Source organism: Heterodontus francisci, chromosome 1 (assembly GCF_036365525.1).
Source record: "Heterodontus francisci isolate sHetFra1 chromosome 1, sHetFra1.hap1, whole genome shotgun sequence".
Lineage (NCBI taxonomy): Eukaryota > Metazoa > Chordata > Chondrichthyes > Heterodontiformes > Heterodontidae > Heterodontus > Heterodontus francisci.
The window spans coordinates 40,216,598-40,243,813 of NC_090371.1; the positions used below are offsets into that span (position 1 = coordinate 40,216,598).

A 27,216-nucleotide genomic window follows, 5' to 3' on the forward strand; every position below is an offset into this window, starting at 1 on the left:
CTAGTCAAAAAGAAAAAAGAAGCATTTGTAAGGGCTGGAAGGCTGGGAACAGATGAAGCACTTGAGGAATATAAAGACAGTAGGAAGGAACTTAAGCAAGGAGTTAGGAAAGTCCTAAAAGGGGTCATGAAAAGTCATTGGCAAACAGGATTAATGAAAATCCCAAGGCTTTTTATACGTATATAAAGAGCAAGAGGGTAACCAGGGAAAGGGTTGGCCCACTGAAGGACAGAGATGGGAATCTATGTGTGGAGCCAGAGGAAATGGGCGAGGTGCTAAATGAGTACTTTGCATCAGTATTCACCAAAGAGAAGGACTTGGTGGATGATGAGCCCAGGGAAGGGAGTGCAGATAGTCTCAGTCATCTCATTATCAAAAAGGAGGAGGTGTTGGGTGTCTTGCAAAGCATTAAGGTAGATAAGTCCCCAGGGCCAGATGGGATTTACCCTAGAATACTGAGGGAGGCAAGGGAAGAAATTGCTGGGGCCTTGACAGAAATCTTTGCATCCTCATTGGCTACAGGTGAGGTCCCAGAGGACTGGAGAATAGCCAATGTTGTGCCTTTGTTTAAGAAGGGTGGCAAGGATAATCCAGGAAATTATAGGCCGGTGAGCCTTACGTCAGTGGCAGGGAAATTATTAGAGAGGATTATTCGGGACAGGATTTACTGCCATTTGGAAACAAACGAACTTATTAGCGAGAGACAGCAAGGTTTTGTGAAGGGGAGGTCGTGTCTTACTAATTTGATTGAGTTTTTTGAGGAAGTGACGAAGATGATTGATGAAGGAAAGGCAGTGGATGTTATCTATATGGACTTTAGTAAAGCCTTTGACAAGGTCCCGCATGGCAGACTGGTACAAAAGGTGAAGTCACACGGGATCAGAGGTGAACTGGCAAGATGGATACAGAACTGGCTCGGTCATAGAAGACAGAGGGTATCAGTGGATGGGTGTTTTTCTGAATGGAGGGATGTGACTCGTGATGTTCCGCAGGGATCAGTGCTGGGACCTTTGCTGTTTGTAGTATATATAAATGATTTGGAGGAAAATGTAGCTGGTCTGATTAGTAAGTTTGCGGATGACACAAAGGTTGGTGGAGTTGCGGATAATGATGAGGATTGTCAGATGATACAGCAGGATATCGATGGGTTGGAGACTTGGGCGGAGAAATGGCAGATGGAGTTTAATCCTGGCAAATGTGAGGTAATGCATTTTGGAAGGTCTAATGCAGGTGGGAAGTATACAGTAAATGGCAGAACCCTTAGGAGTATTGACAGGCAGAGAGATCTGGGCGTACAGGTCCACAGGTCACTGAAAGTGGCAACGCAGGTGGATAAGGTAGTCAAGAAGGCATACGGCATGCTTGCCTTCATCGGTCGGGGCATAGATTATAAAAATTGGCAAGTCATGTTGCAGCTGTACAGAACCTTAGTTAGGCCACACTTAGAATATTGCGTGCAATTCTGGTCGCCACACTACCAGAAGGACGTGGAGGCTTTGGAGAGGGTACAGAAGAGGTTTACCAGGATGTTGCCTGGTCTGGGGGGCATTAGCTATGAGGAGAGGTTGGAAAAACTCGGATTGTTTTCACTGGAATGACGGAGGTGGAGGGGCGACATGATAGAGGTTTACAAAGTTATGAGCGGCATGGACAGAGTGGATAGTCAGAAGCTTTTTCCCAGGGTGGAAGAGTCAGTTACTAGGGGACATAGGTTTAAGGTGCGAGGGGCAAAGCTTAGAGGGGATGTGCGAGGCAAGTTTTTTACACAGAGGGTGGTGAGTGTCTGGAACTTGCTGCCGGGGGAGGTGATGGAAGCAGATACGATAGCGACGTTTAAGAGACATCTTGACAAATACATGAATAGGAAGGGAATAGAGGGATATGGGCCTCGGATGTGCAGAAGGTGTTCGTTTAGACAGGCATCAAGATCGGCGCAGGCTTGGAGGGCCGAATGGCCTGTTCCTGTGCTGTACTGTTCTTTGTTCTTTTGTTTAGTTTGAGGCTTAAAAATTCAACCATTAGTTTTTCCACCGTTACAGTTGTTAACTGAGTAATTATTTATACCTGGAGCTACAGTAGTAAATATGGCTAAAATATTTATCAAAGATTGCAATCTGTAAGCATAAAACCAAGGCAGATAAACAAAATTTGAATGGAGTATGGTTCTAATAATTAAAAATGTGTCAATTCTGCATAATAATAAAAACCCATAGTATAAGAGCGATAATAGGGACAGTTTCTCTCAAAGGAAGCTTTCGGTAAGTACTAAAAATACATTTCTTTTTTGTATTTTATATGCCACCCTTCCTTTCCACTTTGGTCCAGAAAACTCTTGTTGGGATATGGCGCCACCTGCACTGATCGCCTTCCTGCACATCAACCAAGTGATCACTGTTCTTGTGTGTCAGCAAGCTGTTCAATCTCAGGGATTCACAAATAAGCCCATTCCAGTTGCCACTCAATGTCCAGTTACATACACCTCCAGCAGGAAATAGCGACTGGGGCAGGAACTGTAGAAGATTATCCCCTTCATAACCTGGGGCACTGAAGCCAATTGTAGGGGGGAATTTTATGCTGTCCCCTGCAGCAGGTATGGAGGCAGGGAGAGCATTACTTGGATGGGATAGGGGCGGGGTGATCCCACCACCTTCCTGCCTCTGTTGAAATTAAGTCTGGGGTAGGAAGGCCTGTGAATGGCCTTCCTGTCCCGCTGCCAGTTGAGGCCCATAGGTGGGCAATTAATGCCCAATTAAAGGCCTCATCCCGCTGCAATTAGCCCAACGGTGGGCGGGCCTGTCGCCACATGGGGAGTGCGGCAAGAAAAACTGTGTGGTTGCTTGCTGCCTTCCGGTGGAGTGCTGGTGGCTTTGGCGGGGTGGGGGGGGGTCCCTTGTTCAGAGGCACTTATCCCCCACATTCCGCTCATTCATGACCCCCACCCCACGAGACTCCTCCCGTCATGACCTACTTGGGGCCTGGGTTCAGCGCCACTCCACTGGCAGTAGTCACTGCCTCTGTGGAGGAAGAGCTGCTCTCCGAGGGCGGGACTTCTGTCACCATGGTGCTTGATCCCGTGGAAGACTTTCCATTCTCCAGTTAAGTTCCTAATTGACACTTGATGCGGTAGGCCTCCCACAGAAAGGGCGACATGCGGTTCTCGCCAGCACGTTTGCTGGAGGTTGAGACCCTTGCCTCCCGGATAAAATCCCGGGTGTAGTTTTGTACCTGAGATTGGCTAACTCTGCACACGCTATGAGTCTTCCTACTTTTCTTGGCTCAGATACAATATATTGAGCCATAGAGGGAGTCCTGCAAAGTAACAATTTCTCTGCAGCAACTCGTCAAGGTTATTTTCTTAGTACTTCCATACTGTGACCTTTGCTATCGAGTACAGAGGCAATAGTGTTATTGGGACACTGTCACCTCTCAGTTAGAAAGTAAGGGCGGCACAGTGGCGCAGTGGTTAGCACTGCAGCCTCACAGCTCTAGGGACCCGGGTTCGATTCCGGGTACTGCCTGTGTGGAGTTTGCAAGTTCTCCCTGTGTCTGCGTGGGTTTTCTCCGGGTGCTCCAGTTTCCTCCCACAAGCCAAAAGACTTGCAGGTTGATAGGTAAATTGGCCATTATAAATTGTCACTAGTATAGGTAGGTGGTAGGGAAATATAGGGACAGGTGGGGATGTTTGGTAGGAATATGGGATTAGTATAGGATTAGTATAAATGGGTGGTTGATGTTCGGCACAGACTCGGTGGGCCGAAGGGCCTGTTTCAGTGCTGTATCTCTAATCTAATCTAATCTAATCTAAGGAAGTATACTTTTATAAACCACTGCTTAGGCCACAGCTGGTGTATTGGACATCATGCTTTAGGAAGGATGTCAAGGCCTTAGTGAGGGTGTGGAGGAGATTTACTAGAATAATATGAGGGATTTGGGGGCTTCAGTTATCTGGAGAGGCTAGAGAAGCTGGAGTTGTTCTCAGAGCAGAGAAGGTTAAGGGAGATTTAATAGAGGTGTTCAGAACGATATGGGGTTTTGATAGAATAAATGGAGAAACTTTCTCCACTGGCAGGTGGATTGGTAACCAGAGTGCGTAGATTTAAGTTAATTGTCAAAAGAACCCAAGAGAAGATGAAGCAAAATCTTTTTTTACTAGAAATTGTTATGATTTAGAATGCATTGCCTGAAAGGGTGGTGGAGGCAGATTCATAGGCCTGAACACCTCTATTAAATCTCCCTTAACCAAATAGCAGTGTAGTGGGAGTATTTGGTCTTTCACAGAGCCAGCACAAACAAGATGGGCCAAATGGCCTGCTCCTGTGTTATGCAATTCTATGAAAATTAATAAATACCTTCTTCTCCAAGTCACACATTGTCCTGGCTTGGACATATGCTCCTTATTTGTTGTTGCGTGAATATCCTCAAATTCCGTACTTAACATTATTGGATGGAGAACCATTACCACACACATTTTATGGAAAAGACCAATGCCATCTTCTGAGAGCAATTCGGAATAGGCAATAAATGCTGCCTTGCCAGCATAGCTCAAGTGCTGAAAAGAAATGGGACAAAAATGGGCAAATATATTCAGATATACAGTATATATGTTCCACAGAGACACCTACTGTTACAGTCACAAACATCAGCCAACAAAATGGAAAATTTAAAATTTCCCTGAAAAAAAATACATCTTTCCACTAGTGTAAATGGACAGAATTTTCGTTCACCTGAGGAAGCGGACTAGAGGCGAGTGGGCATGCAGTTTCCTGCAATTGGCCGGCGCGTTGGTCTCCTGCCATGGTCCCACCTCCAAACCATTTTCATTCACGCAGGATTTGGGGGTGGCAGGAGTGGGGGGTGACAGCTACTCGCCCGAAAGTGCCAAGTAGTCCATTAGGCCAATTAAAGGCCCTATTAAGGCCACGCTGCAGCATTTTCCAGTCGGCATTGAGCCCCCATTTAAGCTCAAACATGGCTGAGGGATGGAGGCAGCTTCCCAGGGGCAGACCGGGGAGGGGGGGGGGCCAGTGCTCCATCCTGCTAGGAGAACATCCCTCCCCCACACCCGCCATAGCCACAGGGCCACAGCTGCGGCCTTTGGCTGTCCAGTAGAGGGGTTGTCCCTCCATGGTGACGACCTGGCAGATGTGGCCTTTTAGAATTTTAAAAATTTATAAAAGCTGTTCAGAGGGCAGCTCCATCTTGAGGCGCCCTTTCCTTTCTACATCGGTAGCTCCCACCTCTGATGGTGAGATTGACAGTCTTTCTGTGCTGGAGGGCTTCTTATTGGCTCCCTACTGGACCCTGCTCGTTGTCCTTAATTGGACAGCGAGCACGCACCTTGGTTGCTATTTGACCTTGTTAAAAATTGAGTTGGGTGTCAGGTGCCGATGTGATGCAGGTCGGGACCTGGAAATGCACCCAATGTTGGCATCCCAAGTCCAGAAGGAAAAATCAGCCCAATCTGTCTGCATTCCAAAACAATTAGCTGCTGTGTTAAAGGAAGTATATTTTTATTTCTCTTAGCCTTCAGACAGCCACACAATGGTAGAAATAAAGCAGCTTGATGGGGATTATTCCTCCTGTGCGTCCCTATTAATTAACAACAATTTGAATTTGTATTGCGCCTTTAACATAGAAAAACGTTCCAACGCACTTCATGGAAGCTTGTATCTTCATCATGTAAAAACTGACATGGAGCCATAGAAGGAAATATTAGGAAGTATGACAACAATCTTGGTCAAAGTGATGTGTTTTAAGGAGGGTCTTAATGGAGAAGGGAGGTGGTGGTGAGGCACAGAGGTTTAGGAAGGAAATTCAGTTAAGGCTTAGTCTGTTGAAGGCACAGCTGCCGAGGGTTTTGGGATGCAAAAGAGGCAAAGGGACGAGGCCATGAAGGGACTGTACAATATCGAGAACAGATCATCAAAAATGACTCCAGAAGAAGCCCTTCTGCACAGACTGAATAATTTCATTCCCTGGTGTGGTATTGACTAGGAAAGTCATGTGTTGAGCACATGTTCTGTGCAGACTTGACTCATCTCAGGCTTGGTAGTTGGTACACTACAATTGGTCTTGGTATCCTTGGATTGGTAAAGAGAAAACAGTTTAGGGTTCCTATACTTGATAAATATTAATCAATCCTGCTCAATAGTGCATGTATGTGGATTAAGGGTATGAGCAGGATTGATTTTGAAGTGATGACTTCATGGGCCAGCAACTTAGTAGCACCTATTGTACAGGTTCACAGTTGAAGAATGAGATTTGGTAGTACTGTTCCTAGTGTATGTATGAAATATATGTCCTTCACAATGAGACACTTTAATCGGCCATGGTTGCACTGGTTTCAATTATACAGTATATTATGTAGTGTGTGCCTAGTGACTGCTGTCCTTTGTTTTTGTAGAGGTTACAGTTGGTTGCACTGGGTTTTTTCGGAACAATTTGCCTGAAATCAATGTAACCAGCTCGAAAGATCACAGAATTTTCAACACAAATTGCATTCAGCGCAAATTGTGTTTTTTTTTTGCACTGGTTTACAAAACATTACGCTAGAAACAGGCCCTACCCTAAAAGCCAGCCACAACCCTGGAATGAATTAAACACCATTGGGAGTTTCCATATTTGCAGGCTTTTGTGGAGGTCCTAAAAATTAAGCTGGTTCTTTTAAGGCACACCTTAATAGCTTTTGAATGTAATTTATTTTCAGTTAACCACGAAACTGACTATTGTATCCCAAAATAACTAGCAAATGGTTCTTGTTTTTTTCAAGTCATTTTCAATTATTTAAAAATTAGGTTATCCTGGTGTTGAATTTACACTGATTAAAAATGATTTTTTTTTGTGTTTAATACAACCAAAAATAGGTTTAATGAAACTGCACCAAGTTACCACTCTCAATATGTTGAGGAATTTTTAAATTTTAAATTACAGTTTAAAAGCGCTACCCAATTCCACTGGTCCATGGCAGATGTTTCTTTTGGTGATATGCAAATGTGTTTGATTAGAAGCATGAGAGAAAGAGAATGCTTCTCAAAATGGCCACAATTCTGGAACAATTTGTGCTGAGACCACCGATTGCACCCAAAGTGGAAACTCTGCCCCTCTGCTTTTGTTTCCCAGGTGGCAGAATAAGGTCAAGCGATAGATGGTTTATGCTAAAAGAAATTCTCCTAATTGATCATGAAGAACAAAGGAAGAGCTCAGGAGAATTTTTTTTATATCATTAGGTTGTTAGCACATAAAGGACAGGATCTTATCCGCTTTAAAAGTAATCGTGGGTTGGGACCATTCCTGGACAGCGTGCCCAGTGGTGCGATCTTATTGGAGGCCGCCTCCTCGTTCGCCATCTAATTAAGGATGGCAGGCGGGTTCCTAAGACTGCAGGCCCAATCAGAGGGCTTGCAGCCTTGGAAGGATAGCAGCCCCACTAGCAGAGGTGGGCACTGCCACTGCAGGATGGGGACTGTGACAGAGCCTCCATCTTGAGACACCCTCTGAGGAGGTTTTCACTTTGTAAAATAAATTATGGCCACAGCTGCCAGGCCATTCCTGTGGAGGGAAACCCCTCCATAGGATGGGCTGTGGCCGCAGCTGTGGTCCACTGATCCCTGTGCCTCTGGTTGAGGAACCTGATCGAGGTCTTGTGGCCACCCCAATCTGACACTGGCAAGCCGCATCCAGGCACCTGTTGGGCTTCGGCCTTAGCAGGAGGCCAGTCCGCCACAGTGAAGATCTTGGCAGTGACCGCAATCTGCCTCTAAGTGGGCCCTTATGTATGTAGGTTGGCTACCCGCTGCTGCTGGGCAGGTAGGCGTTGCTGGTTTCATCCGACCTTCGGCAAGATTGGCCAGAGGTGGGAATGTGTCAGCTCACCAACCCGATACCCTCGCAGTCCTGCCTTCAAAGCTGCCTTGGCAGGACTGGGAAGATTCCATCCAAAGTGCCCCACCATAAAACACTGATGGATGCAAAATCCATAATCGTTTTTAAAAGGAAACTGCTTGAAAAATAATTTTAAAAGGGTATGAGGAACTACAGGGGGATGGAAGCCAGCACAATCACTGATCTTGATGGAGGTGGGATGAAACAAGCAATGCTTCACCACTCTGCAGCGGCAGATAGCTCATCTGCTATTTAAGGGCCCATTTAGGGGCAGGTTGGGATCGCTGCCGAGATCTTCCCAGCGGGGGATAGACTCTCTGCTATGGCAGTAGTCCAGCAGGTGCTTGGATGCAGCTTGCTGGTGGCAGGCTGGGGGTCCGTGAGGCATCTTTTAGCTTCCTCGCCGCCCCACAGGAGATGCAGGGATCAGCGGGCTACAGCTGCGGCCACAGCCCATCCTGTGGACGGGTTTCCCCTCCACAGGAATGGCCTGGCAGCTATGGCCATAGTTTCTTTCAAAAATGGAAAGCATTTCAGAGGGCGCCTTAAGATGGAGGCTCCCTCGTGGTCCCCATCCTACAGCTGCCCACCTCTCACCTCTGCCAGTTGGGCTGCTGTCCTTCCAAGCATGAAGGCCCTCTGGGCCTGCAGCCTCAGAAACCTGCCCACTGTCTTTAATTGAATGAGGAACACAGAAGATCACGCCATTGGGCATGCTGCCAACAAGTGTGGTGTCGGGAACTAGAAATGGTCCCAATGCGTGATTATTTTTTAAGGGAATAAGATCCCGCTTTTATGTCCTAATGTATAAAAAAAATTCTCCTGAGCACTTCCTTTGTTGAAGGAAAACTTTTAGCATAAACCATCTGCAGCAGTTTAGTGTGCAAAAATAAAATAGTATGAAAATTGCACTTGGATCTGCAAGAAGATAGAAATAACTCACACATTAACATTTCGGGTCAGAATAGTGCTGACTGACCTGCTAGCTGTTTCCAACATTTTCTGCTTTTGATTTCCAACATTTGCTTTTTCCATTTTTGTTTCAAGCAATTATATAATTGAAACCAGCGATGGTTGATTAAAGCAGTCTCTCATTGTGAATAACATACATTTTGTAGTAGGTGAGTACAACTGTGAGACACATTTCTTCTTGGAAGAAGCCATCTCCAGAATATTTTGAGGTGCAGTTTGAATCCAAGGAATTCCAATAATTGAAGAGGGTAAAATATGAACTTCTCGTTGACTAGAAATTACCTGCAGGTGGGATTGAAGATTGGGGGTTACCGTGCATGCGAGACCTAAATTCCTTAGTAGTGAGACTGCTGATTGTAGCATGTCACAGGAAGTACTTTCTGTTGGACAAGACAAAGACAATGCAAATTGAATCTTTGTTAATGAATCTGAGGAGCTTTTGAAATTCATGATGTAGTAGCACACTGAAGAAAGCACTGCTGAAATAGATCTTGATCAAGTAATTGTACTGTGGTTTCAGTGACTGAGTTCTTTGAATCGATCCAGTAGAAACAATTTGGCCTTTATGAATTAGTTGAAGGGTTTCAGGTCACTTGGCAGGAACAGATGAAGGAAATGTACCCCAACCAGTTGAGTAATCTATCTGAGAATGTCTGAAACTGACTACTCACGATGGCCTTGCTAGTAAGACTTGACCTCGAACTAGATGGATGAGGGAGAACAACTAGACAGTTTCTTCATAGTTTCACCAGATTAGTGGAGAGCGGCAAATAATCTTTTCTTAGACAAATGATTGAAGTAAGGTTTGTATAATCGACTATCTTTGAGGGAATCAAATCAAGCCTGTACAGCTTCATTAGTTAGTTGGCAATGACACCGATAGTGTATATGGTCATAATGATTTCAGCTAGATGATACATCATAATGGCTGCAGAGAAACATGAGTGCTGCTGGTCTCAGGATAGCAACTTTAAATTACCATTGGTGCATTTTCTCTTGTAATAAATGGAAGTCTGCACAAGAGGGCAGACGATATCTACTGGTTTCAGTTGTAGAGTATGTAATATTTGCTAGATCTTGCCAAGTTTTGCGTCTAGTTGTTTAGATTGACAGCATGGCCTTGATTTTTTTTTAAGCTGGTGATAGTTGGTGAGGGAGGAGGAGAGTGCATGCGAGCTCAGTAGTGGGTGTTGCACCCCGGCCATGTTGTGAATATGGACTCTGCTGACCTGAACAGCAGGGCTTCATTTAAATGAAACTTCCCAGACACCTGACCAGATTCCCTGTCTGGCAGGCAGACTGGCAGGAGTTGGTACTTGGCTGCAGGAGGCTTCAGACAGGGACCCGTGGGAATGGTCTCTGGCCATCAGTGGACTGGGGATTCTCTTAACCTCAGGCCAAAAATTGGGACGGCTGGGAATTTGTTCTTCATGATGAGATCAGAAGCCAGCAGTGGCTGGGGATTCCTTCTTTGTGTTGCGCAGTTGGGATGGCAGTACTGATGATTCCCCAAAGATTGGGGTCAGTGGGGGAGATGCAGGGAGTGGGGAAGCCAAAGGACTCCTTGTGTGGAGGGGTGATGGTGGAGCATTCCTGCTGCTTCTGACTCACCAGGAATTCAAGGGCCTGGGCCTTTTCTAGTCAGTTGGCTCCTCCCACCAGGTTTCTGCTGTCAGTGCCAGTAATATAATTGGACCATGACTATTGAATTTTAAAAGTGTTAAAGAATCCTTTATGTATGTCAATGTTGATTCTGATGACCACTTTCAAATATCTGGTTCTCATAAGGGATTTTTTTCGAGCAGTTCCAAATCTTGCCACTGAGTTTGCTTATACCTGCATTGGAGAAAATACTTTCATCTCTCCTCCAAACGTATTGTTCTCCTCAAAAAGTAAGGGAGAACAACCTCTTTTTGGGCCAAGTAGGAATTCCATCGTCCAATTTGCAGAAAAACTGCTTTTTTTATCAATGACCCAGTAAAAACATTTTGTAGACAATAACACTGTGCCAATAAAAGAGGTGGCCAATGAGGTAGTAGATGCGTTGGTGTTAATTTGTCAAAATTTGTTAGATTCTGGAAAGGTTGCATCAGACTGGAAAGTAGCAAATATAACCCCTCTATTCAAGAAGGGGGGGAGGCAGAAAACAGGTAACTATAGGCCAGTTAGCTTGATGTCAGTCATGGGGAATGTGTTAGAATTGATCATGAAGGAGGCTATAGCTTGGGACTTAGAAAAACTCAGGGTTATCGGAAATAGGCAGCATGGTTTTGTGAAAGGGAAATCATGTTCAACCAACTTAGTGGAGTGCTTTGAAGGAGTAACATGCGCTGTGGATAAAGGGGAGCCCATTGATGTACTGTACTTGGATTTCCAGAAGGCATTTGACAAGGCATTGCACATAAAAGGTTATTGCGCAGAGCAAGAGCACACGGTGTAGGGGGTAACATATTAGCATGGATAGAAGATTGGCTGGCTGGCAGAAAACAGAGAATTTGCATAAATGGGTCCTTTTAAGATTGGCAGGATGTGACGAGTGGAGTCCCGCAGGGGTCTCAACTGTTTACAATTTATATCAATGACTTAGATGAGGGAAGCAATGGCATGGTAGCTAAATATGCAGCTGACACAAAGATAGGTAGGAAAGTATGTTGTGAAGAGGACATAAGGAGGTTGCAGACTGATATAGAAGGTTGACTAAGCAGAGTATTACTTAAACGGCGAATGACTGCAGAATTCCGAGGTGCAGAGGGCTCTAGGTGTTCTAGTGCATGAGTCACAAAAGCTTAGTATGCAGGTACAGCAAGTGATAAAGAAGGCTAATGGAGTGCTATCCTTTATTACGAGAGGAATTGAAAATAAAAGTAAGAATGTTATGCTTCAGTTATACAGTATACGGTATTGGTGAGACCACATCTCGATTAGTCTCCTTATTTAACTAAGGATGTGAATGCGTTGGAGGTGGTTCAAAGGAGGTTTACTAGATTGATACCCGGAATGAGTGCATTGTTTTATGAGGAAAGGTTGGACAGACTGGGCTTGTTTTCACTGGAGTTTAATAGAGTGAGGGGAGACTGGATTGAAGTTTATAAGATCCTGAACAGTCTTGACAAGGCAAATGTGGAGAGGATGTTTCTTCTTGTGGGTGAGTCCAGAACTAGGAGGCACTGTTTTAAAATTAGAGGTCGCCCTTTTAGGACAGAGATGAGGAGAAATTTTTTGCTCTGAGGGTTGTGCGACTTTGGAACTCTGCCTCGAGGTGGTGGAGGTGGGCTCATTGAATATTTTTAAGGCAGAGGTAGATAGGTTCTTGTTAGGCAAGGGAATCAAAGGTTATCAGGGGTAGATGGGAGTGTGGAACTCGAGACACAAACAGATCAGCCATGATCTTATTGAATGTTGGAGCAGCTAGAGGGGCCGAATGGCCTACTTCTGTTCTTAATTCGTATGTTTGTATGAGCCACCGCTAGATGTTATGCTTAGAATTGAAGAATTGCGACTGGGGCATTTCTGGGTCTGTTCTCAGTTAGCTGACCTCAGCTGTGATAGTGAAAGTGTTGTTACAGTTTGTCTTGTCCCTTTTGTCCTAGAGAGGAAGAGAAAATCAGCAAGGGTTTGCACTTTAAATTGTTTTTCAGTGATCTTTCTGAAAAATGTGTTTGGACATGAAGTGCACACATGATTGAGCTTGAGTGTGATTGTCCCTGTGGTTGAATAGCTGCCTAACTCTCCTTGGTCAGACACACACATGAAGAATGGCAACTATGGACAAGTACTGGAAAACTGCTGGCATCATGGAGTTGTATTCCAGCAGGAGTCAGAGCCTTTGGGAGAAGTGGGAATAAACTATACAGTACATAAACATTTGTAGAACAATTTAAGCATGCAAGAAAAATACAAATTATAAATGAGAGAAATATATATTCTGAGATTTATACACAAGAACAATTAATATTAAAAAAAGCAATGTTTAATTTCTGTAACAGTTTTGTTAGGCTGCAGCTGGATTACTGTGTGGACTTCTAAATACCAGTTATGGGAAGGATATTGGGTCATTGGAAAGGCAGATTAACTAAAATGACACCAGAATGAGAGATTGTAGTTATGAATAAAGCCTCTTTTTAAAAAGAAAATGAAGCTTTTTTCCTCACTGGAGTGGAGTATACAGTGGCACCTAATATATATTTTTTAAGATTAGGTAGGGTATTGAAAGAGTAAGTAGTGAAACATTGGCCAGGAATTCACTTGGAGCTGCTCCTGTTCGTTGCTGGAAGCATGTCGTAAACCGCGTTTAAGTGCGTAAATGGGGTCTCCACTACGCTTTCAACAGCTACAGCTCTGAGGGAATTCCCAGCCATTGTATCTACTGGTTAATAAAATGGTAATAGGAGGGCATATGTTTAGGAATATCACTAGAAAATTGAAGGGGAAAGTCAGAAGAATTCTTTTCACATAGAGGGTTATTGGAAAATGGAATGTTTTACCACCAGTGTCTTTTCAGCCATAAACTATAATTTCATTTAAAAGGGAATTGGGTAACTATTTGAAAAAGATTATTAAAACATATAGGGAAAGGAGGGAAATAAAATGAGAGATGCTACTTCCAGTTGAAGATCAAGCACTGACACAAACCACCTGCACTGTAATTTCAATGGTGCCTAATCTAAACAAGACTGGATATGTAACTAAAAAAAAATACTGGTTATACTAGTTTTAAAATCAAGCTGAGTACACAAAAAATATGAAAATGAGTGTGATTTATTCATGTGTGCTGTAGTATGTAATTGTATCTGAGGATTCACAAATTACTTTGGTACTATTAGCCTTCAGAGGACCAAAGTAACACTTGTGTAGCTCATTTGGTTTAGAATTTTCAATTTCCTCTTCTATTTACGAAGTGTCAGCTTAGATCAGCTGGTAGCTATCTCCGCTCTGAGTGGCAAGATCTGGGTTCAAGCCCCATTTCAGAACTTGAGCAAAGCAATGCTGAGGAAGTATGGCATTGTTGGAGGTGCCATCTTAGTGGATAAGGCATTAAACTGTTCATATGGATGGAAGATCTCTTCGTACTATTCAAAGAGCAGGGAATTCTCCTGGTTTCTTGGCGAACCTTTTGTTTCATATTTTTTTCAAAACAGATTAAGTAATCATTTATTTTGTTTGCTGTTTGTGGGACCTTGCTGTGTGCAATTTGCTATACACATTTGACTATCGTGACAGCATTTCAAAGTAAGTTGTTGGTTATGATGAGATTTTGAGATATCCTGAGGGCATGACGAGGTATTTAAATTTAAAAATGATTAATTTGTTTTCAGTTCACATTTCTCAAAATGTAACATTGAAATGATTTGTTCCTTTTTTAAAAAAAAAATGCTTGTGTAGTCTTTAAAGTGTTTAAATGTTGTTAGTTGCTGTTGACATAAAATGTTAAAGAAAAGTGATGAAAAGAAAAAGGTAGCCAGTAAAATTTGCCATTGTACCTTTTTAGTTGTCACTCTTCTAAGCTGTGTCCACTTTTATTTTCCCCTGAGTGACCTCCAGAATTATCTATAATCCTTGGAGTAAGTTGCTTGCTGGAAACTTCATCAAATTCACTGGCAAGTTGTAATGTGTATAATGACAGTGTTAGTCAAAGTGGGTCTGCAATAATGTGAATGTTAGTGCAAAGGTTAATGAAACTAGAACAGTGATTGTGCAGCACATTATCTTCTATTGATTTTTTTTAATATATGTTCTTCCAGCAGCCTGCCTGGAACCTCAGACGGAGCAGACATGCAGGCATCTACATCAGCAAGATCTGAATTATCCAATGAACTCGAAAAGAAAAGGAAAAGGGAAGAAGAGATAGCAAAAGCTCCTGTGATGCCTTTTGGGATAGACCTTTACTATTGGGGAAAAGAGCAGTCAACAACCGGCAGAATTCTCAAGTAATTTATTTTTTTGATAAATTTTTATTGTTGCAGTACTGAATAAATTGCGGATACAGGATTACCACAGTGGTACTTGGTGGGGTGGGGGGGGGGCTCCACTTTCGTGCAGCAGTGTGAAACTTAGCATTGTTTAGAATTTGAGAATCATAAATATGATTTTCTTTGAAGTGAGGAAATTAGAGGGATAATGGCTCCTTTGTAATTCAGTATGGTGAATTTCTAAAACGACGTTCAGCATATCCAACCAATGCGGAGCAGGAATCACCAAAGTCTTACAATGCTGAGCTATACAACCAACACAATAAAATACAGGTCATAGGAAATCCTGCTCAAACTGTACAGTTCTGCTGTTGAATCACACCTCAAGTGTGATTCACACTTCAAGTGTGGGGCGGCGCAGTGGTTAGCACCGCAGCCTCACAGCTCCAGCGACCCGGGTTCAATTCTGGGTACTGCCTGTGTGGAGTTTGCAAGTTCTCCCTGTGTCTGCGTGGGTTTCCTCCGGGTGCTCCGGTTTCCTCCCACATGCTAAAGACTTGCAGGTTGATAGGTAAATTGGCCATTATAAATTGCCCCTAGTATAGGTAGGTGGTAGGGAAATATAGGGACAGCTGGGGATGTGGTAGGAATATGGAATTAGTGTAGGATTAGTGTAAATGGGTATTTGATGGTCGGCACAGACTCGGTGGGTCGAAGGGCCTGTTTCAGTGCTGTATCTCTTTAAAAAAAAAAAAAAAAATTTTTTTTAAAAAAGAAAAGTAATTTATCCTGTTCTGGTCACTCATGACACAAGGAAGATATGCAAGCACTGGAGGCAATGCAGAAAAGAACCAAAATGCTGATCCCTGGTGTTGATTGTCTGCGCTATGACAAAAAATTGGGGAAACTTATGTTTTTCAGCCTCAAAAGGAGACCTCTGAGATGAGATTTTCTCTAGGTATGTAAGATTGTTAAGGCAATGGAAAAGGTAGATCTAGAAAATTATGGTAATTTAATTGATAGCATAAGTTGCCAATGATTCAGCTAGTGAAAAGAAAACTTACAATTGTTATCAGGATATTCTTCACATAAGGATTAATCAATATGTGAAATAAACCCTGGATGAAATAGTGGAGACAAAAATCATTTGAGAACCAATTGGATGCTGAGACGGTGGGACTCTAAAGTCAATTTGGTGGATAAATGAAGTTGTGCCAAATGAGCAATGAAGACAATTTCATTCATAGTTACAAGGAAGATTTTATTCTTGCCACTAAACAAAAATGGTTATATCATCAGTTCTACTGTTCCCATCCTTCTCGCACCCCCCCCCCCACCCCCACCCCCGATTTTGAAATTTTTCAGTGGCATGATGTATTGAAATGCTAGTTGCATTTGCAAATGAGTGCTTAGGGTTTTGATTCACCTCAATAATTGTCCATGTAGTAAACTTGTTAATAGGGCAAGGTGGAGAGGGACAAGGGGAAAATTCAAAGCCAAGCTGTTCCAGTACAGCTATAGCACTGGCATATACCTGACAATGTGGAAAATAACCCAGGTATATCCTGCCCATGAAAAGCAGGACAAATCAAATCTGGCCAATTACTGCCCCACCAGTCTTCTCTCAATCATCAGCAAAATGATGGAAGGTGTCGTTGACAGTGCTATCAAGTGGCACTTACTTGCCAATAATCTGCTCAATGACACTCAATTTGGATTCCACCAGACTTGAGACCCAATATTATCTTGGTCCAAGCATATACAAAGGAGCTGAATTCCAGATGTGAGGTGAGAGTGACTGCCCTTGACATTAAGGCAGCATCACACTCATGACTTGTGCCTTGTAGATGACGGAAAGGCTTTGGAGAATCAGGAGGTGAGTTACTCACAGCAGATTCCCAGCCTCTGACCTGCTCTTGTAGTCACAGTATTTATGTGGCTGTTCCAGTTAAGTTTCTGATCAATTCAGCATTTGACCCAGTATGGCATCAAGGAGCTCCAGTAAAACCCAGTAGGAATCAAGGAAAACTCGCCACTGACTAGTTGTAGTGGAGGCTAATCATTGTAGCTGCAGGGCATTACTGCAGGACTTCCTCAGGGCGGTGTCCTAGGCCTTCCCATCTTCAGCTGCATCATAAATGACTTGCTCTCCATTATAACGTCAGAAGTGGGAATGTTCGCTGATAATTGCAGTGTTCACTTCCATTTGCAACTTCTCAGACAATGAAGCAATCTGCCCACATGCAACAAGGCCTGGGTAATATTCAGGCTTGGCCTGATAGGTGATAAGTAACATACGTGCCACACAAGTGCCAAGCAATGACCATTTCCATTACGAGAGAATGTAACCACGTCCCCTTGACAGTCAACAGCATTACCATCACTGAATCCCACACAATCAACATCCTGAGGGTTACCATTGACCAGAAACTTAACTGGAGCAGTCTCTTAAATACTGTAACTACAAAAGCAGATCAGAGGCTAGGAATCATGTGGCGAGTAACTCACCTCCTGACTTCCCAAAGCCTTTCCACCATCTACAGTGCACATGCTGTGAGTGTGGTCAGTACTCCCGACTTGCCAGGATAAGTGCAGCTCCTACACTCGAGAAACTAGACACAATCCAAGATAAAGCAGCTGCTTGATTGGCACCCCATTCACCATCATAAGCATTCACTCCATCCATGACTGGTGCACCATGCCAAGATGCACTGCCAAGGCTCCTTCAACAGCACCTTCTAAACCCGTGACTGCTACTGCCTAGAAGAACAAAGGCAGCAGGTGCATGGAAGCACTACTACCTTCAAGTTCCCCTCCAAGTCCCTCAACATTCTGACTTTGAACTATATTGTCATTCCTTCACTTCATTGTGTCAAAAGCCTGGAATTCCCACCCTAACAGTACTGTGGGTACACCTACACCACATGGACTGCAGAGAGGTTCAAGATGGTGGGTCGCCACCACCTTGTTAAGGACATTAGGGATGCACAATCATTGCCAGCAATGCCCACATTCCATTATCGAATTTAAAAAAAAAGAATTCTGTGTTTTAAGTGTAGGGACTTTAAAAATTGCATATTAAAGACAAGGAAGTGGTAATAAGTATAAGAATTAAATTACAGTTAGGATTTTGCATATAATTTTGGGCAGGCCATTATAGAAATGATGTTGGGATCATGGAAGTTTCAATAAGGGTTCACCAAGATGATAATGGATATTGATGGAATGAAGAGGAAGTCCTGAATGATCTCAAGGATGCTATGATTGTGGCTATCTTCAAGAAAGGGGACAAATCCAAATGTGCAAATTACAGAGGCATCTCCCTGCTCTCCATTGCAGGAAAGATCATTACAAGAACTCTTCTGAACTAACTCATTACACTTGCTGAAGAGCTACTTCTGAATCTCAGTGTGGGTTTAGGCCATTAAGAGGCACTACTGACATGATTTTCAGAGCTCGCCAACTACAGGAAAAATGTGGTAAACAACATCAAACTCTCTCAATAGCATTTTTTGACTTGACAAAAGCCTTTGACTCTGTAAATCGTGAGGCACTCTGCAAGATTCTGTTCAAGTATGGATATCCTGCAAAATTTGTCACCATCCTTCGCCTGCTTCATGATATGCGAGCGGTGATCCTTACCAACGGATCCATTACAGACCGCTTTGAGGCTAAGCCAAGAGTTAAACAAAGTTGTGTCATCGCCCCAACTCTTTGCAATCTTCCTAGCAGCTATGCTCCGTCTGACTAGAGATGAGCTCCCTGCTGGAGTGCAGCTTATTTATCGAATGGACGGTAAACTATTTAATCTCCGGCGACTCCAATCAAAAACTAAGATCACTTGGACTTTAGTCATTGAGCTCCAATACGCTGATGATGCTGCAGTAAGTGCTGTGTCGGGATTGGATCTCCAAAGAATCGTCAATGTATTTACTGAGGCATATGAGAAGATGGGACTAGGACAACATTCAGAAGACTGAAGTCCTCCATCAGCAAGCTCTAAATTCACGCGCCCCAGCCACATTGATTAGGATTTATGATGAGTGCCTGGAAAATGTGGAACACTTCCAGTATCTTGGAAGTTATCTTTCACAGAAGGTTGACATTGATGACGAAATTCAGCATCACCTGAAATCTGCTGGTGCAGCCTATGGCCACCTGAGGAAGCAAGCGTTTGAAGATCGCGACATCAAAACTGAAACCGACCTTGCGGTCGTGATCCCTACCTTATCGTACTGGACTGAAACATGGACAATGTACAGGAGGCACCTCAAAGCACTGGAGTCATTTCATCAACGTTGCCTGTGAAAGATCCTACATATCAACTGGGAGGACAGGCACACCAACATTAGTGTCCTCTCACAAGCAGGCATCACAAGCATCGAGGCTATGATTGTCCACCATCAGCTTCGTTGGGTTGGTCATATAGTTCGGATGTCTGATACCAGACTCCCAAAGCAGATGGTCTTTTCCCAGCTCAGTCAGAGGAGGACAGAAAAAACGCTTCAAAGATGTGCAGAAAGCCAACATGAAGAAATGTAACATTGACATCAAATCCTGGGAGACCGTCGTCCTGGACCAAACCAGATGGAGGCAGAGTCTGTGGGAAGGATCCCAGCATTTTTAAACCAAACAATGACAAAATGAAGGGGAAAAGCGATAGCGGCGAAAAGAACAAGCTACATGACCAGACATCCCACATAACAACAAATGTCTTATGTGCCATAAAGTCTATAGATTCCGAATTGGCCTCATCAGCCATCTTCGGAAGACAATCAACCTCACCTGCGAGGGATAGCCAATAATAAATTTAAGTTGAAAGGATAGAGTATTTTTTTCAATGTTTAATGGGAAGCCTGAATGGCTGGCTGACAACAGATACTTGCAATTTAGGTGTGCAATGTACATGATTACATCAAGGGGCTTCAGGTATTTGGGAGGTGAGCCACTCACCATAAAATACCCAGTCTCTGACCTCTAGTAGCTGCAGCATTTATGTGGCTTGTCTTGTCAGTGGTGACTCCAGGATATTAATGGTGGAGGACTTGGCAGTATGACATTGTCATAGTCATATATGACACAGAAGGAGGCCATTCGGCCCATCAAGTCCGTGCTGGCTCTCCACAGAGCTATCCAGTCAGACCCACTTCCCTGCTCGATCCCTGTAGCCCTGCAAGTCTATTTCTCGCCTCAAGTGGCCATCCAACTTCCTCTTGAACGCAAGAACATAAGAAATGTGAGGTAATGCATTTTGGAAGGTCTAATACAGGTGGGAAGTATACAGTAAATGGCAGAACCCTTAGGAGTATTGACAGGCAGAGAGATCTGGGCGTACAGGTCCACAGGTCACTGAAAGTGGCAACGCAGGTGGATAAGGTAGTCAAGAATGCATACGGCATGCTTGCCTTCATCGGTCGGGGCATAGAGTATAAAAATTGGCAAGTCATGTTGCAGCTGTACAGAACCTTAGTTAGGCCACACTTAGAATATTGCGTGCAATTCTGGTCGCCACGTTACCAGAAGGACGTGGAGGCTTTGGAGAGTGTACAGAAGAGGTTTACCAGGATGTTGCCTGGTCTGGAGGGCATTAGCTATGAGGAGAGGTTGGATAAACTCAGATTGTTTTCACTAGAACGACGGAGGTGGAGGGGCGACATGATAGAGGTTTACAAAGTTATGAGCAGCATGGACAGAGTGGATAGTCAGAAGCTTTTTCCCAGGGTGGAAGAGTCAGTTACTAGGGGACAGAGGTTTAAGCTGTGAGGGGCAAAGTTTAGAGGGGATGTGCGAGGCAAGTTCTTTACACAGAGGGTGGTGAGTGCCTGGAACTTGCTGCCGGGGGAGGTAGTGGTAGCAGGTGCAATAGTGACGTTTAAGAGGCATCTTGACAAATACATGAATAGGATGGGAATAGAGGGATACGGAACCCGGAAGTGCAGAAGGTTTTAGTTTAGGCAGGCATCAAGATTGGCGCAGGCTTGGAGGGCCGAATGGCCTGTTCCTGTGCTGTACTGTTCTTTGTTCTTTCAATAGGAGCAGGAGTAGGCCATTCGATCCCTTAAGCCTGCCCCGCCATTCAATAAGATCATGGCTACTCTGCCTCGGACCTCAACTCCTCTTTTGTACCAGCTCCTCATAGCCCTCAGCTCTTCGATATTTCATTGAAGTCATTGATTGTCTCTGCTTCCACCACGCTTGTGGGAAGCGAGGTCCAGGTCATTATCACCTGCTTTCCAAAAACGTCTTCCTCATTTTCCCTCTGCATCTATTCTACAAAACCTTCAATCTGTGTCCTCTAGTCCTTGTACCATTAGATTAGATTATGATTAGAGATACAGCACTGAAACAGGCCCTTCGGCCCACCGAGTCTGTGCTGACCATCAACCACCCGTTTATACTAATCCTACATTAATCCCATATTCTTACCAAACATCCCCACCTGTCCCTGTATTTCCCTATACTAGTGACAATTTATAATGGCCAATTTACCTACCAACCTGCAAGTCTTTTGGCTTGTGGGAGGAAACCAGAGTACCCGGAGAAAACCCACGCAGACACAGGGAGAACTTGCAAACTCCAGACAGGCAGTACCCAGAATCGAACCCGGGTCCCTAGAGCTGTGAGGCTGCAGTGCTAACCACTGCGCCGCCCTAGTTAATGAGAACAGTTTTTCCTTGTCTAACTTACCTAAGCCTGTCATAATCTTGTATACTTCTATTACATATCCCCTCAATTTCCTTTGTTCTAAGGAGAACAAATGCATCTTTTCCAACCTAGCCTTGTAACTAAAATCCCCCATCCCTGGAACCATTCAGGTAAATCTCCTCTGCATCCTGTCAAGGACCCTCGTATTCTTCCTGAAGTGAGGTGACCAGAACTGGACGCAATACTCCAGTTGAGGCCTAACCAGAGCTTTATAACGGTTCAGCATAACTTCTCTGCTTTTGTACTCAGTGCCTCTATTTATGAAGGCCAAGATCCCATATGCTTTACTAACCACTCTCTCAATATGTCCTGCCATCTTCAAAGATCAATGCACATGCACCCCCATGTCCCTCTGTTCCTGCACACACTTTAGAACTGTGCCATTAAGTATATATTGCCTTTTCCTATTCCTTCTGCCAAAATGCATCACCTCATACTTGTCAGTATTAAATTCCATCTGCCACCTGTCTGCCCATTCTGCTAGCCTATCTATGTTGCAGGCATTCATGTCATCCTCACTGTTTACCAGGCCTCCAAATTTGTCATCGACAAATTTTGAAATTCTGTTCTGTATTCCAAAATCTAAGTCACTTATATATAGCAAAAAAAGCAGTGGTCCCAGCACTGACCCTTGGAGGACACCACTGTCTACCATTCTCCAGTCAAAAAAACAACCATTTACTACAACTCACTGTTTTCTGTCCTTAAGCCAATTCTTTTATCCTATTGGACCCTGACCCTCTAATCCATGAGCTTCGGTTTTGTTAACCAGCCTTTTATGTGGCACCTTATCGAACGCTTTCTTAAAATCTGTATAAACATCCACCTCATTCCCTTCATCAAGGAGATGTGATCAGGCTGTCTCTTGTTGGAGATAGTTATTGCCTGACAAGTGTGGTGTGAATGCTTTTGTCACTTAGTAACCCAAGGCAGGATGTTGTCCAGATCCTGCTTCATTATCTGAGAAATTACAAATGAAGCTGAACACCTTGCAATCATCAGCAAACAGCCCCATTTCTGACCATATGATGGAGTAAAGGTTGTTGATGAAGCAGCTGAAGTAAGTTGGGCTTAGGATGTAGTCCTGAGGAACACTCGCAGTGATGACCTGGAGCTGAGATAATTGGCTTCCCATGACCATCTTCCCTTGTACCAGGTGTAACTCCATTCACTGGACAGTTTTCCCCCTGACATCAAGGACAATCATTCTCACCTCACCTTTAGAATTCAGGTCTTGTGTCCATGTTCGACCCAAGGCAGGAATGAGGTTTGGAGCTGAGTGGTCCTGGTAGAACTCAAACTGAGCATCAATCAGTGAGCAGGTTATTGGGTGAGTAAGTGCCGCTTGATAGCACTGTTGACAACTCCTTCCATCATTTTGCTGAAGATTTGAAATAGGCCGATCGGGTGGTAATTAGCTGCCTTGCTTTTTATGGACAGAACATACATGGGTAATTTTCTCCATTGTTGCGTAGATGTCCGTGTTGTAGCTGTTGGCTAGGGGTGTGACTATTTCTGAAGCACAGGTCTTCAGCATTAGAGTTGGGAGATTGTCAGGGCACTCAAAATGCATATTATGCATATTGCAGAGGTGAAAGATTCATCCATCTTTCCTTTGTATTTATTGAGATGAGGACGTCAGTGCTGTGAAATGGAACAGTTTTTCATTTTGGACATCTGATCTCAGTATCAAGCATTCCCAGATCAGGTGCACACAAAAAAGAATGAAGATTTTGAAATAAAAACAAAATGCTGGAAATATTCAAAAGGTCATGCAGCATCTGTGGAGTGAGAAACAAAAGTATCATCTCCGGTCGATGACCATTCATCAGAATGAATCTTTTGAATTTGCTATAAAGTCAAGCAGGTGAATTGCTACAGAATACCTAAAACAGATGACACCCTAGTATCATCAAAAAATGAGTGAGAAAATAGACCAACAACAGACACAGTGCTATATCTAAGGACTAGAGGATAGTGAATAGTCATAGAGTCATATAGCACAGAAACAAGCCCTTCGGCCCATCGTGTCTGTGCCGGCCATCAAGCACCGATCTATGTTAATCCCATTTTCCAGCACTTGGCCCTTAACAAACTTTTAAAAAGAGGCTTCAGACATAAACTTGGAAACTAGTTAGTCTGAAACTGATAATGAAGAAAAATTTGAGAGGATGCTATTAATGTACATTTTAAAAGCATGGAGCCATCAGGATTAGTCAGCAAGAATTGGAAACAATGTGATTTACCCAGGGCAAGAAATCTGATGTGATACACCATTCCACAAATTTCTACATTTATCAAATGTAGCACAGATTGATTCTAAGTACCATAGTTTGTATAAAAAGACCTCGAGGCAGTGGAAGTGCTGGTTTCTGAGCAATACATATAATTTGTCCTCGTGCTACTTTACAAATGTGGAATTCTTGGAGAAAATAGTAAACTGGCCAGTGTCATTTACTTGGAATTTTAGACATTGTTTGATGAAATTTTATATTAGGAGTTTTCAAAATGATAGTAAGGAACCACTGCTGAGGCTCAGAGGAGAAATGGAGAACCAGGTAGACAGAACTATCAGTCTGAACATTTCCCCTTTTTAGAAGTAGTAGCGGTAAAGTGGGAGAGATTCTCATTTTATACCAACACAGTTGAAAGCTGACCTTTTGAACTATTACAGCCATAATTATAGCTGGAATGTTATCTTCAGCAAGACGTTACATCTAAGTGGAAAGGAAAATGTTAAAATTAAAATAACTTTTTAAAAAGAAAGGCTGGAGATTTAGTGGTGTGACACTGCTGGCTGCTGCTTACTGATAGCAGCCAGAGAAAATTGCTGCATCACTGTGTAGTCTGCTTACTCGATATTTTGAGTGTAACGTTTTCCATTGCCAAGCAAGGGAAGCATTTGATTTGTGGGCAGTAGTAGATCTGCCACTGGCCAAATGATCTGTTTCTTGCTTGAGGGAAAATTGAGAGACAGAAGTTTTAGAAGCATCTTCACTTAAGTGTGTCTGATTGTGGTTATTAGCCCTTAAAACTACTGAAACACTTATAGCTGATGCTCCTGTGACATCGAGATAGCTCTTCTTGAGCCCACAAGGTAACCCGATACCATTTCTAACAACTCCAACTTGTCCTTTCCCCTGAGGAAAATTCACATTGAGCTGCATTGTTATCTTGCTCTTTTCTGGTTTTGGTGGATATTGGTCAAGTAATTTTTTTTAAAATCTGAGAACTCCTGGTTAAGTCCAAAATTAGGGTCTTAAATTTTAACAAATCCAATTACGGAGTTATATGTGGTGAGTTGGCTGAAGTAGATTGGGAAATTAGATTAAAATATGTAATGGTTGATCAGCAATGGCAAACAAAGAAATAATTCATAATTCTCAACAAATATGCCTTCCCTTGAGGATTAAAGACTCCACTGTAAAAGTAGTACAACCATAGCTATCTAGAGAAGTTAAGGATAGTATTAGATTAAACAAGAGGCTACAGGAATAGTAAACCTGAGGATTGGGAGGATTTAAAAAATCAGCATGGACAATTGATGAAGAGGGGGAAAGTAGAATGAGAGTAAACTGGCAAGAAATATAAAAACCGATTGTAAGAGCTTTTACAAGTATATAAAGAGGAGTTTAGCGAAAATAAACATGGGTCCCTTCGAGGCAGGGACAGGAGAAATTATAATGGGGAATAAAGAAATGGCAGAGACGTTTACAAATATTTGGCGGCTGTCTTCACAGTAGAAAACACAAAAATCTAAATAGACAACTTTCAGTGGTTTCGCTTTAACTAACCTAATTACACACACAAAAAACTTTTAATAGATTTGTCAAGCACGATTTCCCTTTCATAAAATGGTGTTGACTCTGCCTAATCATATTAAGTGCCCTATTAGATCCTTAATAATAGTTTTGAGGAGAAATTATATGGGGAATAAGGAAATGGCAGGGATGTTAAGTAAGTATTTGGTGTCTGCCTTCACAGTAGAAGACACAAAGAACTGATCTGAAATTGTGGGCAACCAAGGGTCTAATGCGAGTGAGGAATTTAAGGTAGTTAAATATTAGTAATGCAAAAATACTGGAGAAGTTAATGAGACTAAAAGCTGACAAATCCCCTGGTTCTGATGGTCTACACCCTAGGTTTTTAAAAGAGGTGGCTACAGAGATAGTGTATGCATTGGTTTTGATCTTCCAGAATTACTTACATTCTAGAATGGTCCCCATGGATTAGAGAGTAGCAAATGTAACCTGGCTGTTCAGAAAGCAGGGAGAGAGAAAACAAGCAACTACAGGCCAGCTAGCCTGGCCTCTGATTACCAAAACCCAAGCACAGCGTGACTAAGATTGGAGACAGTGCATCATGAGAGATTGAGGACGTAAAACCATGCTTCTCTGCAGTGATCAATTTTCATTTTACAATCTCATTTGCATATCTTTGTTTACCTTTCATTGTTTTAACTACTTTTTGAATTATTTCCATAATCATCTGTTTCAACTTGGTTGCATTTTTCTCGAGACAATGTACATTTCTAGTTTTGAGTAGACGTTTTAATGGCAATATATCTCTAAAACCACCAGAGGGCATTCTACCCTTTGCTTTCGTAAGATACAGGAAGCACTGATACATTTACATTCATGATCCCACTGCTAGTTCATAGACATCAGAATAAATATTTGCTTAGATTTAGAATAGTAATTGGTACTTATTTTTCTTACTCATAACAATGCTGAATCAGTGGGTTAGTCAAAAGAGAAAAGCAGGTTTACATTTTGAGTGTAACCCTTCATCAGAGCTTTTACTTTTTGTTTATAATACCAACTATTTATTAATTCCCCTCTTGACAATGAAATACTTTTGAAGTGTAGTCCTGTGCCTTTACCAATACCTATGATGCCTGAATAGCAACATACTGGTGGCACTGTTTGGAGGCACATTACCAGCCCATGACTCACTGGCATGAGTCCACACCCAGCTACTTTGGCACAATGCTTTAGCATACTACTCTGAATTGCTTCTGACACTAATAATTCATGTAAAATATTGTGATATCTTTGACAAATGAATGCAAACCAGTGTTACACACCCATACTAGGTGGATTTTACTTTTTATACAGATATCTTTAATATTTACTAGAATTGACACTCCACATCGATTCTGGGCATGCAAAGAAATGGAGGAAGAGTCTGAGAGTAAGGAGTTGGCAGCCATGATGAAAGCCAGATACATAACCTTTGCAGGAAAGTTTGAACCTGTAAACCACAAGTGCGGAGCACCTATGCCCAATGGCAGATTTTGTGAACGCCAGGATCGGATCAAGGTTTGTAATGAAGTCATAAATTTCAGAGCATTATTTTATCATTTCTGCAGTAGAATGAAGATGTGATGAGCATGAGTCAGTGGACATGTGAAAGCTTAATTTGAGTGCACATGGCCTTATCACTGTCATGCAAAGCAACAACACTGATTACATGCCAAACTATCTCGTACATGACTTTGTTTAAAAATTAAATGAAATAAGGAAGGTAAAAAACTAAAACCCATCAATAATAAGAGGTTGCAGTGTCACAGCCTGTTCTACAGCATGCACCTCCTATGTCACAAATTAGCAAGAAACTGGTTAGATCTGTGTAAGGATACAATCGAACAAGGATGCTAAAAAGGCAGAACATGCGCAATGTGAACAAAAATGACCACAGGCCAGATTTGGATTACAGTGCTGATTTATGGAGACACAGGAGTGTATGA

At 42.9% G+C, this 27,216-nt stretch overlaps 1 protein-coding gene across 6 annotated transcripts in view; it reads left to right on the forward strand.

Annotated features, from left to right (window-relative positions):
• uvssa (UV-stimulated scaffold protein A) overlaps positions 1–27,216 on the forward strand; it is a 141,984-nt gene that overhangs the window by 62,718 nt on the left and 52,050 nt on the right. For 5 of the 6 annotated variants that reach the window (XM_068029571.1, XM_068029581.1, XM_068029591.1 and 2 more), the window contains 2 exons: positions 14,595–14,780; positions 26,605–26,788. In XM_068029571.1, the coding sequence (XP_067885672.1) occupies positions 14,595–14,780; positions 26,605–26,788 (370 nt within the window). The remainder of the gene's footprint in view (positions 1–14,594; positions 14,781–26,604; positions 26,789–27,216) is intronic. The other variant, XM_068029564.1, reaches the window with a different exon arrangement.